Here is a 13,732-nt window from a genome sequence, read left to right on the forward strand (position 1 = left end):
TTGGTTCTTTACTCACTTTTCCAGATTACTTTTCTGTAGTAAAGCTTCATATTCTTTGGTCAAATTTCAGGCTGTACTGTTCAAAAGATATTTCTTAAGAAAATAGAAGCATGAGTGGTGAGGACTAACACTGTGTTTCAGTTGGAGAGTTAGGATCAATGCAATGTTAGCATCAACTTCAGCCAGGCTGGGGTTGTGTTCATGACATCCTAGAAAAGAGATGCCTGGCAGCAAGATATGATTCAAGCGCAAAACACCAGCAGTATTCAGAAATATTTCTTGCATGAAACTGTATGAAGGAATTCATAGCAGCAAACCCAGGCATCAGCAACACTAAGGAAATCTATAGCCTTCTATCCATTTCCACAATAGATAATTTCCAAAAAGTCCACAATACCTGACATATTCTAGAAATGTTAAATCAAAATAACATCCCTTACAGAAGCAGAGACCAGTAGGTCTGCATGGTAATCAAACACGTCAACAAATTGTAAGGTATGCCCATTAGGAAAAAAAAACAACCCAACCCACAAGTCTTGCAGGAATTTTTATTTATTTTTGCTTAATACGGTTTAAACTTGTAAACTAAATTACAACAGACATAGAAAACAGTTCAATCCAAATAAAAGTTTCTCAGATCTATAGAAACCGAATTGTGCTCTCCCATTATCTGGTCCTTTGGACACAATGGACCAGACCATACATAAGTTTAATTAAAACCTTGATCTGCAGAAGTCAGTAGCTCTGCAGCCAGATGATGTGCAGCTGCTGAGATGTCTGAGCGTAAGTAGCAAAAGGAAAGGTAGAAAACCCCCGTCAAAGTGCTGACTACAAAATAAGTCAAGGCTCATTGCCATGAAGGGCACATCTGAGCAGCCCTACCCTGAGCAGTCCTACTGCTCCGCGGGGAAACGCCTGCGAGCAACACTGAGCTCCTGCGTCAGCAGGACAGCGTCTGAAAACGTCGTGTCCCGCCCAGCCTGCACCCTCACCACTTTGCCGTGTGTCACAGGGAGGCTTTTAACCACTAGAAGGCAAGGTCCCTAGACAAGAGAAATAAAACACAACACAAGCAGCTTTAGCTCACTGACTGGCAATATGAAAAGCGATGTTTGAGAGCACTGAGGTAGATCTGTTCCGTTCACGAGCTCCGTGTGTCTGTGCGAGGGTTTACATGAACTCGCGTCCATGTACTGGAGGAAGTTTTACATTTCGTTCAAGTCCTGAGAAGACTGACTTTTGTGGAAAGATTCACTTTCCAGGCGCTCTCATATCGGCACCTTTAGGCACTGCTTGTGGCTGCCCTCAGCAGGGAGCTGGTCCTGCAGCCACGGCGGACAAGCACCGGCTTGGCCATTTCAGCGTGGAAAGCGGCCGGACTGGCTTCTCCTTTAGCTTTGTCTTTTTGTGGTGGGGGAATGATTAACAACATCTGCCACCTTTTGTCCTGTGAGCTACTGCATATTAGTGCATGATTAATGAAAACCTGGGAACGAGGTGAAAATACTGAGCATAGTTCGGACTAACTCCTGCTGCTGGCTGCCTGTTGCGGTGGGTGCAGGCAGGAGCTTCATCTTCCGTCTAAGAGAGTTTCGTTTCAATCCAGCTGGACGTCCCAGCACCGGCCGGCCGGCCGGCTCCCTGTCCGCGGATCGTCAGGCCGGGGGCGAAATAGACGAGAATAAAAGGTGGGGAAATTTCCCCCATTACTCGTTTCCCAAAGCGGGGCTCTGTCTAGCGGAGAAGCAGCAGCTGCAGCTCAGGAAGACGCGGAGGCTCCGCCGCTTCCCGGGGCGGGCCCGGGCGCAGAGTGGGGTGCACGGCCGGAGCACCTCCTCCGGTGGCGGGGGCGGCCGGGCCCCGCGGCCAGGCGGGCGGAGCGCGCTGCCTGCCAAGGGCGGCCGGGGCTGCCGCGCAGCATCCGCACCCTCCCGCGCATGCTGCGCCCCCGCTAGCGTCGGGACACTGTGCGGCGGTACCCTCCTCCCTCCCTCCCTCCGCCTCTGCCGCCCCCGCCTCACCGCGTTTCGCGGTGCGGGGCAGCAGCAGCTCCGTCTTCTGCCCGCGGGAACTTTGGCCGACAGCAAACCGAAGGATGGAGACGGCGATTCTCAACCTGTCCCGGGCTGGGGCAGAGCCGCCACGCGGGGACTTCAACCTCTCTAGGCTGCCGGACGCGGAGGGAAAGCCTCTCTTCGGCATTGGCATCGAGAATTTCATCACCTTGGTCGTCTTCGGCCTGATCTTCACCCTTGGGGTGCTGGGCAACTCTCTGGTGATCACGGTGCTGTCGAGGAGCAAGCCAGGCAAGCGCCGCAGCACCACCAACATCTTCATCCTCAACCTGAGCATTGCTGACCTGGCCTACCTGCTCTTCTGCATCCCCTTCCAGTCCACGGTCTATGTGCTCCCGACCTGGGTGCTGGGTGCCTTCATTTGCAAGTTCATCCACTACTTCTTCACTGTCTCCATGCTGGTGAGCATCTTCACACTCTCGGCCATGTCTGTGGACCGCTACGTGGCCATTGTGCACTCCCGACGCTCCTCAGCCTTGCGTGTTTCCCGCAATGCACTGCTGGGTGTAGGGCTCATCTGGGCACTGTCCTTCGCCATGGCCTCACCTGTGGCTCACCACCAGCACCTCTTCCACCGTGAGGCCAGCAACCAGACCTTTTGCTGGGAGCACTGGCCCAACCCACGCCATAAGAAGGTCTACGTGGTTTGCACATTTGTCTTCGGATATCTACTCCCACTGCTACTAATCTCCTTCTGCTATGCCAAGGTGGGGCAATGCAGGTGGTGGTAAAGTGTATGTAAAATGGATGGGGGGGGACACTGGTGACAGATGTCCATGGGCTGTGTGGCCATCCCTGGGCATGTGAAGAAACATGAGAGTGTCAGGAGGCAACGTGGCAGGGGTGAGTTTGTGTTGCAAAGGGAGAGGGCAGGTTTTATAGCTGAGGGATGACTTGGGACATGTGTGCATGTGTGTTTGTGTCTGTGTTTGTGTGTAACCCAGTTCAGGACAAGGATTGCATGGGGCAGGGAGAGTGGATGTTCTGAAAATTAATGGGGTTTCTCTGCCAGATCCTATTTGCAAAGTGCTAAGAATCCTCAGTGCTTTGCTGCTTTTGCTGCTTTCTCTGTCAACACAACTGCCTTATTTTCTTGCAGTGCTGTATGAGGAGTCCAACACCACAAGTCCAACACCACAACAAGTTGTTTGGACTGCATTCTTTAAAACGCAGCGCAATTAGAAATGACTCAAAATCCCCAGTTTGGTCTCATCCAGATAGCATGCTAAGAGCAAGAGATGCATTATGCTGCCTGGTCCTTGTAAGCCCTGTCTTCCAGGGTTGAGGTGAATGGGAAAAGTATCTCTGACTTCAGTGAGGGTAGGTGGTGCTAGGGAGCAGGGGATCTCGTCAGGAAAAAAGTGGTAAGGATGCCCGAATAACGGTATTTAAAGACTTTTGTGCTCAGGCAAACTGTCATAGTTTTCTGTGAATGTTGACTGCAGCCTTCAACACAGGGTCCACTCCTTGTTGCTGGACAGGATCTGGAGCACTGTGTGCTACCTGCTGAGTTAGGCAGAGATCCTCCTGTTTATGTGCCAGGATTTCTCCTTACACAGTAATTTACATTTGAGAGGATAAGTCTACTCTTGCAAATAAGGACTTCTTAATTGTTCAGAGGTCAGTTCTTTAATTGGCAAGCTCAATAGATGCAATTTAAATATTTAATTTGAACAACTAATTTTATATTCTCTTCAGTTATGCATGTATTACATCAGCTTTACTGTGGTGTGCAAATTAAGGCTAGAACAGCATCCTGCTCTGCTAAAACAAAGTTACATGGAACTCAAAGTACAATATTTCTAAATTATTGTTTGTAATGAAACAAGGCTGACCTGACAAATGGAGAAGATATGCCCTCATATGTAAACTGAATTCTGCTTTCCCTGGGTGGATACACTGGTGTTTCATCTACAGTGGTGAATATGACAGAGTTGTGAAAAGGGTGAAATTTGCTGTAGCCATAGATTATCAGAGTGTTAAGAAATTGTCACGTATATCAAGGAGAATGTTACAGAATGTGTGCAGAGAGAGCTTTTCAGCTATTAAGAATTCTGCTTTTCAAAGCCAAAACACCTTCAGTTTCAGCATAAAGTACAAACCTTCAAATTCTAATTATATGGCAGAAGATTGAAAACAAACACTTCAAAATTGTGACAGCCTTCCACAGTGGAAGATGGAGTAGAGAGGAGAGTAATTATGCTTAAAAAAAATGCAAGCACAGTAAATATAACACACCATGTTGTTACAAAGCACTACCATAGTAGGTCTCTCAATAGTAGTATGAATATGTAGCTTAAACCCTTCCCCCCCAAAAAAAAAACCCAAACCAAAACAAAAAAATCACCAAACCAAGAAACCAAACAAACCACAAAAGCCCAAACCAATCAAGCAATCCTGTGTGAGATGTGTGCCCAGGACCATTTTGTAAAATCAGGGCCGTTCAAAATTGCAACTACAATCTTATTCTTAAATTAGTGCCAGGCTAGGATCTAACCCTTGCATGGTGATATGTTTTGAGCTTCTATGTACAACTTTGTGTGCCACGGTGTCAGGCTGGAAAATCCAACCTGAGTTCTGGGAGATACCTAGGAGATACCTGGTATTCCCATCTGTGTCAGTGAAGATGAAAAATGCCTTGGCTTGTACAAGTCTATTGGAGGTACCTTGCAGGGCAAAGACTCATTCCCACCCTCATTAGGAACCACTGGCAAATCTCCAACTGCAGTATTTTGGCACATGGGGCTGGGTGATGGAGAGGGATTTGTCAAAGGCATTGCTACTTTCACAGGTCTCAAGCAAAGTGGTCAATGTGAGCTTGCGTCGGTTTCTAAAGGACTATGAAGTGCAGCAAGTATTTTGGCTTCTGAGTGCACACAGGGCTAGAGGATCACTGCTGTGCAATGGCCTCAGAAGTATTATAAAACCAAACACATTAGTTTCTTATGGACTTCACTGGCTTTCATCAACTGTGGATCAGCTAAATAGTGCACTCTTCTGATACAGTAGATTAAGACAAAGGAGACTCATTCTCCATTTGAATATATTGCCTTTTTATCAGACTCCTTTAAAGCAATTCTGTTTCTTTTATAAGCAAATTACAACTGAACTTTCGGTTTTGAAAGTCTGGTATTTTAGGCATTCTAAACCAGCACAGAGTCAGTCAGCACAGAGCTGACTTCTTTGTCACTCTTTCTTAAATTATGTTAAGGGAGATTTGTATTTTCCCTGGTGTATATCAATACTGTTACAACCTACAGAAGTTCTGAAATAGTGGTAGGTATTTGAAAACAGCATCCTCCCACAGAATCAGAACTGGGGATCTCATGTAATATGTTTTTAAGGCAGAGATTTATGATATTGTGCTCTGTGTCCTGAGTGTACAGCTGCCCATTTCCTCTCTTCCACAAATAACTTTGGTTCAGTTCCAGCCAACTTCAATAGAGGAGTGAAAATATCACAAGGAATGATATTTCCCTAGTTTTGTGAAAACCGAAGTCAATAAAGAAGGTGGAGAGTCTCCATAACCCTTTGTCTTTTAAGGAGAGTCTGTTCGCACTCAGCTGTTAAATGTCAAGATCAGCTATGGGAAGAAGAGTTCTTAAGTAGCACGTACTCATGAAGGAGACACAACTTATGGGGAACACATAGTTAAGAAATCACAAATCTGGAGGAAACAAGCTTTTGTTGGCTCACGGATCTGCTCTTAAATTGACCTTGCTATTCTAGCCAGAGGAGCAGTGATTATGTAGATATTGAGTCACAGTGCTGTGTACTTGCTTTTCATGTTACTTGCTCCATCTTTCTGATACTGACTTTTTGTAGGCATTTTGTAGCACTGCTAAAATGTTTACTCACTGCTGTGTTCTTAAAGGGCAAGGTAATGAATTAGTCCTAACGAGCTTCTCACCATTGAGAACTGCCGTGGTAGCGCAGTTTGACAACTGAGTTGCCTCTGCTTTTGAGTACCCAATTATGAGGCCTCCTTTAATCAAACCTTTAGGTTAGACACCAAAAATCATTATCAAACTTTTCCTTTTATAGCTATATAATGTTAACAGCTTTTTAAAAAGAAATATTTCTTGCCTGAAGAATGTTTCCATTGTTATCTATCATTCTGAGCATTGTGAATTCATGGAAGTCAAGTATGATTTATAGACTTGTTTAAAAGTAAGCCATAAAAAGTAGAAGCCTCAACATAAAATACAAGCTTATATGGTTCTTGGCTTGAGATATTATATCTAAATTTTGCTGAGCAGTGAGGGAAAATGTTATTAAACTAAAATGAAAAGAAAACCTAAAGAGTATGACACATTAGCGACACACTATTAAACCAAAGAGGGTGAAGGATATGTTGTGATAATAGAAGTAGCAGCATTACTTTAAAAAATGTATTGCAGGCAGAGGCACTTGAATTGAAATCAGGTTCATACTATAAAAGATGGTTCAGAATGTATTGCTTACATTATGGTTCTGTTAAACAAGCACTTCATTCTTATTATAAAATGACTTTGGGCAGGCTATCCTGCTGTGTGATTTTTAGTGGTGGATAGTGAAGGTGTAATCAGTGGAATGGTTATGCATAGCCAGACAAGAAATACGTTGTGGTAGACTTCTGTGTGGGTACAGAAAGTTTAAACCATTTTTTCCTCTTTCCATTATTGGAAAAATTCCCTTTCTCAGTTTTATTTGGTCATAGCACATCATCCTTGGCTCTCAAACTATCTTGAATGTAGTCCTTGAAACAGGTAGCGGTGGGGGGGGTGAGGGGGTGGAAAGGGGAAGAGGGGAGCAGAAAAAAGAAAATGACTGTGTAGTCTGCAGATAAAATCCATGACTCCCATGTGCCATTGGTGGTAGTTGTGCTAATGCACTCTGGACCAGACTGGAACTTCTTGTACTTCTATGATCTTACCAGTCTCCTTACACTCTCTTTCACTACAGCATAGCTTTCTTCCCACAGCACACCATCCTCATTTTGAGAAAACAGAAAAGCTCTACCTTCCTTGAGAACCAAGTAAGATGTCTGATCAACAGGTACATGAAAACCAGAACTATAAAAGTTTCATGTAAAGAGTTAATTTTTCCACAGAGCTGAATTTTTAAAAAATGTAACACTTTGTAGGAGCAGGCTGTGACCTAATTTTTAGCAAGGTGGGTATTTCATTCCACGAGTTAAAAATGCAAATCTATTAGCTTTAAAAGACTTTAGGTAAATAACCTCAGACAAATTAAGGGGCACATATTGAGTTATTATTTATGCAGGCAAAGTGACTGTGGATCACTTTAGAGGAACAATGATTCGTTGGCCCAGAGAACACTCAATTTGCACAGGACAGTGAGGAGAAGTGTCTTTGATTTGCCTTGTAGTGTTTGTGCATAAACATGGCTCCTCATATCCCTCCATAGCATTCTCTGTAGGTCTCTGAGTGCTGTTCCATTGCTGTTGGCAGATAATAAAATTCTACCTTTTTCTCTTGCTGCTGGTTTGCATACCATCTAGTATGCTGCTGTGTAGACCCAGCACAATTTCACTGCAGAGACTTTTATATGAAATAAATATAATGAATATAATCTGAAAGGAAATTGAGAATGATTCATTGGAGGATTACCATCTAAACCTTAAACTCCCTCTCAATTTTTTTTTTCTGACATAATAATTTAGTCTATTGCATCCTTCTCCCAAGAGAGATGAAATGCAAAAAATGTGCTAAAAATTTCAGGGGGAGAAAAAGAAAATATGTTTGTAACTTTAAAAGAAGACTTTCCAGTTCTGATTTCTGTTCAGTTTTGAACTGTGAGGGAAAAGGGCAGTATATTACAGTGTCTGGGTGGCAGGTGATGGGATTTTCAAAGCAGCAGTAGAAACAACCCATCATTGTAGGTTTCGTGAAGGGGCCACAACAGGTGAAGCAGCAGTGATGAGAAATGAACTTCACTGTATTTCTCCCATGCTTGCTTTTTTCATTTACATTTTTTTATCCCGTGGACTAAGTAATTCAGCTGTTATACATGGTGACACCAGACAGGTAAGGAATGTGTAAACCAGAAAGCCATCAAAATGTTCTTCTGCCAGACCTCAAGAGGTCTTCTGTCCTTTCCTTCTGGTCTGCTTCATCCTGGAGAACAAAGAAGGTCCAAAACATCACCTTCTGTGAGAAAACTTGTTTATCTTTCCTTGGCTTTTCCCGAGCCCTGGTAACCTTGGTAAGCCTTGGTAACAGCCTGGGTAGTGTTTCAGAACAAGGAGTACATGGAGGTCTGAATCTTTTATGCACAAACACGTTAATATACAAGTAAACACTTTCAATGTTAAGTGGTTACAATTTTTATTTTTATCATTATCATTGTGGTTCACTGGCAGCTGGGAGTAGGTACTTTCAAAGTGCAATCACTGGTGAGCTACAGTTATTCACAAATACCATCTTCTTTATTTCAATTCATTATGTATGTTTCTAAGAATCCAGTGCCAGAGTGGGATCGAGCAAAGGGGTCAGGTCTAGAGATCTTCTTTGGTGTCTGTCCTGGTAGTGGTTAGCTGGGTGTTAGTCCTCTTGTTTGGTGTCTGTCCTGGTAGTGGTTAGCTAGTGGTTAGGTAGTAGAAAGCAGATGATAGAAGAGAATTTGAGTCTCTACCCTTTTCCCCAGCCCAAGAAGTCTCCTTATAAGCCTTAAAATGTATTGTCACATTCCTTAAAAACCCTTTTTTTCTAATTCTGGATGATCTCACCTCTTCATTCTAGATGATCTTACCTATGAGAACGTTCTCAGTTCATCTCAGAGCTATATAAAGTGCATCATCATCACCCAACTGAGCTCTAAACTCTGGCACTCTAAAAATTCCCTCTTGCCATTTTGAATTAAACCCTAGAGTTTAACTGAGCATCTTTTTAGTTGTTGTTGCTTTTTGGTTGGTTGCTTTTTTTTTTTTTTTATTCTCTATGTTTTTCAAATTGTTAAACATATTCAGCCATGTGCCTATGTCATATGAATGTGTTAGGTTCAGCTAATAATGACTGCAGACAGAGGCATGCACCTCTCTGCATTCATTATCCAACATCCTATGTGTAAGCCATTGTGTGAGAATGTGGATGATGAGCCTCTTTGAGACATTTAAAAAAATTAATTGTGACAGGTACATGACCAACTATCACCAAATTGTTAACAAAGGTCATGCCTCATGGGAGATACATTTTAGTATAAATTGTTTTTGAAAGCCTAAGCTTCGTTCAAAGACCGATATCCTGATTATAGTAATGAGACATCTAGCTGAAGAAAGCAAATTATGCAGGTGACTCAGAAAAGCTCTGACTCAAAATACACACTTTTTATGTTACATACAGTGAAGGTCATTTTAAATTAACAGGCAGTGACATTTTTATGGAAGAAGGATTGCTAATTCTAAGTGCATAATAGGTTTCCACTTGTTGCCTTGTTCATTTGTAGTATGTATTTGTTATGGAATATGTCTGCATTTTTGTGTAAGAATGCAGTTGTGGTCTGCTTTGTATTTGTTAAATCACGTGGGTACAGATATGTAATTCCTTTGGATTTTATATTGTTCACTTCTGAAAAGCCTAAGTTGGATCAGCAATGTCTGTAAGCAGCTCCTGCAGCACTGGAGAGCATAAGCTAAAATACATGGGTTTCAATTTTCGGACATGGTGAAATACAAGATGTAAATTAATATTTTTCAGGTTCTTAATCATTTGCATAAGAAGTTGAGAAACATGTCAAAGAAGTCAGAAGCATCCAAGAAAAAGGTAGATTGCTTTGGCTACCAGTATCTGTTTTTGTTTTAGTTTTATGGTTAAGCTAATCTGCTGTTACATTTCTTATTGCCAAAAATGTAAAGAGGGAATGAAATGTTTAATGCTTTATTTGGTGTCTTTCTGAATTTAGCAAGGTTGGAATTTAATATTTTTCTTTAATCTGAGTTTTCCACTGCAGTGCATCTGAGATCCTCATATTTTGAACTTTAAAGCATCTGAAATTTACACACAGAGGGATAAGCTGTCTGTAACATTTGGTGGGGGTTTTTGTGTTTGTTTTGTTTTTTCCCTCACAGGCATTTCTCCCTAATATGTAAATTTTTATTTATTTATTAAACCAGCTGATTTTATTTTAACATTTAAATATTGCATTTGTCAGTTAATATAATATGGTTCTTATTTTAGGGCAGAGTTGACCACAGTATTTATTTGACTAACTTCTCAGTTTATGAATGTGGAGTCAGAAAGACCCCTTAGGCTATAGCTCTTCATTTGATCTGATCACTATTACCATATGGGCATGCAGACTGTCTGCAGTGTAAATGAGATATACATGGGCTCAACAGGGAATAAATAATCTGTTACTTATGCATTTTCTATTTTCTCTAGTTGATAGATTTTAATTCTTAGAATTAAAACATTTTGTCCCTGATTCTGTAAAAAACTTACATACTTCTGCACTTAATGTCTTCAAGGTCAGAGATGTAGTTTTTGAAGATACTCTGTATGTTGCCATCCCTACTCTCATCTAAATTCTTCTCAAACTGGAAATATCTGTCCATATCCTCCAAAAATTAACTTTTTTTTTTTTCTTTAAATTGCAAGTGAAAGTCAGATCTGGTAAGAAAGTAGCTTTCATAGCTTCAGGGAAAAGCACTACAAATATTCTCAAGACTGCTTGCCACATATGAAAGTTCAGTAACCAAAGGGAAAAAAAAAGGCAGCCCATAATGTTTTTTGCCTTAGAAAATATGTTTCTCTTCCTTAAGGTCTAACTCATGTTTTACAAAGCAACTTTGTTTTCTCTTAGGGTTATCTTGGTTGCAAGGCATAGTGATGATTTTGAAAAAGTCATCTCTGAAGTTAGATTTAGGAGGACTAACGGGATAAACCAGATGGTGTGAGGGTTCCTAATGCAAAATTCCTTATCCTGCAGATATGAAATAACAGAATCACAGAATGCTAGGGGCTGGAATGGACCTTGTGAGATCATCAAGTCTAACACCCCTGCTAAATCAAGACCACCTAGGACAGGCCATACAAGAACACATCCAGGCAGGTTTTGAAGGTCTCCAGAGAAGGAGACTCCACAACCTCTCTGGGCAGCCTCTTCCAGTGCTCTGTCAGCCTTAGAGTAAAGAAGTGCCTCCTTGTGTTGATGTAGAACCTACTGTGCTCTAGCTTGTATCCATTGTTCTATCGCTGGGCACCATCAAAAATAACCTAGTCAGCCTCTGCTTTCCAGTGTATCTATCTCTACAGTCTGTTGAAAATCAGTGATTTTTCTGGTGTAATTTTTTTTTAATTTTGAACAAACTGAAATATTATGCCTCTTTTGAAGTAACTGTTCATGTGATACCCAAACAATCTGTTTTCAGTTGGAATATTTACACTTTGAAGGCATCATAAAAGAGCTGATCTTAATTTATACTTCCGTCTTAGCATGTATTATACTAGTGAGACCTGAATGAGAAAATATTTGTGTGGCATTTTGTTAGTGGCAAAGGACTTAAACTCCATAGAACTAAGTAGAGGAGCAGCTTGTGAAAGCAGAGTAATCCTTGAAACTAAAAAATACTGTATTTACTACAGATATAATGTCCTTTGGTTTCTATTGCGAGCTTTTGCTAGCCAACAGTTATATCTGTCATAAGTTAATTTGACCTTTTGCCACAGAAATGGAACTTTTTTTCCCCCCCTGTAAGTCATGTTATGAGGTAGGTCAGTCTGAATTACTCCTGAGCATTGATCAGTTCAAGAAGTATAGACTAAGCTCCATAGACGAGTAGAAAGTCTAGAAGTTCTCTGTGCTGCAGTATTCATCAGTCTGTGGCCTCTGGGTTAGTTTTGCCTGTGAAGAAGAGCCTGAAGTGTTAACATAGAGTTAAAATAGTAATGATAATGGCCCATAACATGCTTTGGAATTAATATTAGGCTTTTATTGGGAGAGTGATTTAGTTGAAAGAGGTATTTGTTAAAGGAGTAGATATTAATTAGCTGAACTACTGCAAAGCACTAACTGCTGTTTCTGAAGAAAGTGAAGGATAAAGAAAACACTGACAGTCAAAATCCACTGTGCAGAATACCTTCAGTACCTGAAAGGTCTGCACTACACAGATACTGCATCTGTCTGGATGGATCTGGTGAACTTGATGGCACTTCCTCTCGTTACTAATGAAAGTGGAGTCAGGAGGCAGTACAGAGGTTATTTTGTGTTTCATTTTTCTAAATTCAGTGTTTGATTTCCAGATCGTTTTTGACAATACACAATCACCAGAAATTTCAAGCTCATTACTGTTTTCTTCTTATCCCTGGTTGTATCCCAGAATGTTGCCTCATGAACTCCCTCTGTGGAAGTTTTATGTTTAAAGGAGAGATTTTAAAAAAACCAAACCAAACCAAACTAAACCTAAACCAAACCAAACCAAAACAAAAACCAACAAAAACCAAAACCAAAAATCCACACCCAAAACCAAACCCTGTTCCTTTTGTAGACGCTTGACCAAAGTGTTTGTTTGGCTGTTCTAAGCTCTTCCACAATCTGTCTTCATGTGTGATAGATCTCTCTCGGAATTTTGTTCAACAATTTTTGTGCACCGTACCAAAATATAGATTGTTAGATCTGGATGAGACTTCCCAAAGACCCATGTTATCACCATTTTACATCAACCTTATGCCCACCTCAGAAAAAGCTAGCCTCTTGTGTGGGGAATCAGGAGCATCGTTCTTTTACCTTTGAGCAAGGTTACACATTTGTCTTTTATAGTGGTATTTGCATGGCTAAGGTTCTCCTTGCAGTAGTTCTCTATACAAAACAAAGCCCACACAGGTAATGGAGTAAAATCACTCATAAAGACTGCAAAGTGTGTTCTCTCTCAGTCTACCTGCCCCCCCCCCCAAAAAAAAAAAAATAGTGGTTTTGAAGCGAATTTAAAGCTGGTTCTTCAAGTGCTCATCAGACATCTGTGTTTTCCTTTCCCTGTCTCAGACAGCACAGACTGTGCTGGTGGTGGTGGTGGTTTTTGGCATCTCCTGGCTGCCGCATCACGTGATTCATCTCTGGGCTGAATTTGGAGTTTTCCCCCTGACTCAAGCCTCCTTTCTCTTCAGAGTAACTGCACACTGCCTGGCTTACAGCAATTCTTCAGTGAACCCGATTATATATGCATTTCTCTCCGAAAATTTCAGGAAGGCCTACAAACAAGTCTTCAAATGCCAGATAGGCAACGAGTCACCTCTGAATGATGCAAAGGAGAATAAAAGTCGGATAGATACACCACCGTCTACCAACTGTACACACGTGTGAACTTGGGCAAGTTCTGTATGTTGGCTCTTCATTTGTGTGAACTAAACACCTAGAAAACAAAGCACAATGAGCTTTATCCCGGGTTTATCTTGGTAAAGCGAATTGGTATGTAGTGTACTAAAGCGTTTGTGCAACAGTTTGTGAAACTGGCATGTAAGAAAACTGGGCTAATCCTTTGCCTCTTAGATAGCTTTGTCAAATGAAGCTCTTGGACCTTGAAAATGTACTTGAGAAAAAAAAATGTTGGAGATGGTATGTCTGTATTCTTATTAAGCATACGGTGTGCAAACACGCAAATATACAAGAAGGAAACGTTGACGTGAACAAGTAACTTTCTGATGTCTCACTCCACTGAAGTG

General features: G+C 41.6%; 1 protein-coding gene across 1 annotated transcript; it reads left to right on the forward strand.

The window, feature by feature from the left end:
* Positions 1-855: 855 nt before the first annotated feature.
* Positions 856-13,373, forward strand: GALR1 (galanin receptor 1). Its single transcript, XM_054381611.1, has 4 exons — positions 856-939; positions 1,739-2,782; positions 9,773-9,838; positions 13,056-13,373. Exons 1-4 carry the CDS (start codon positions 856-858, stop codon positions 13,371-13,373), a joined length of 1,512 nt encoding a protein of 503 aa, XP_054237586.1.
* Positions 13,374-13,732: the final 359 nt, after the last annotated feature.

This window comes from Indicator indicator, chromosome 6, assembly GCF_027791375.1.
Source record: "Indicator indicator isolate 239-I01 chromosome 6, UM_Iind_1.1, whole genome shotgun sequence".
NCBI lineage: Eukaryota > Metazoa > Chordata > Aves > Piciformes > Indicatoridae > Indicator > Indicator indicator.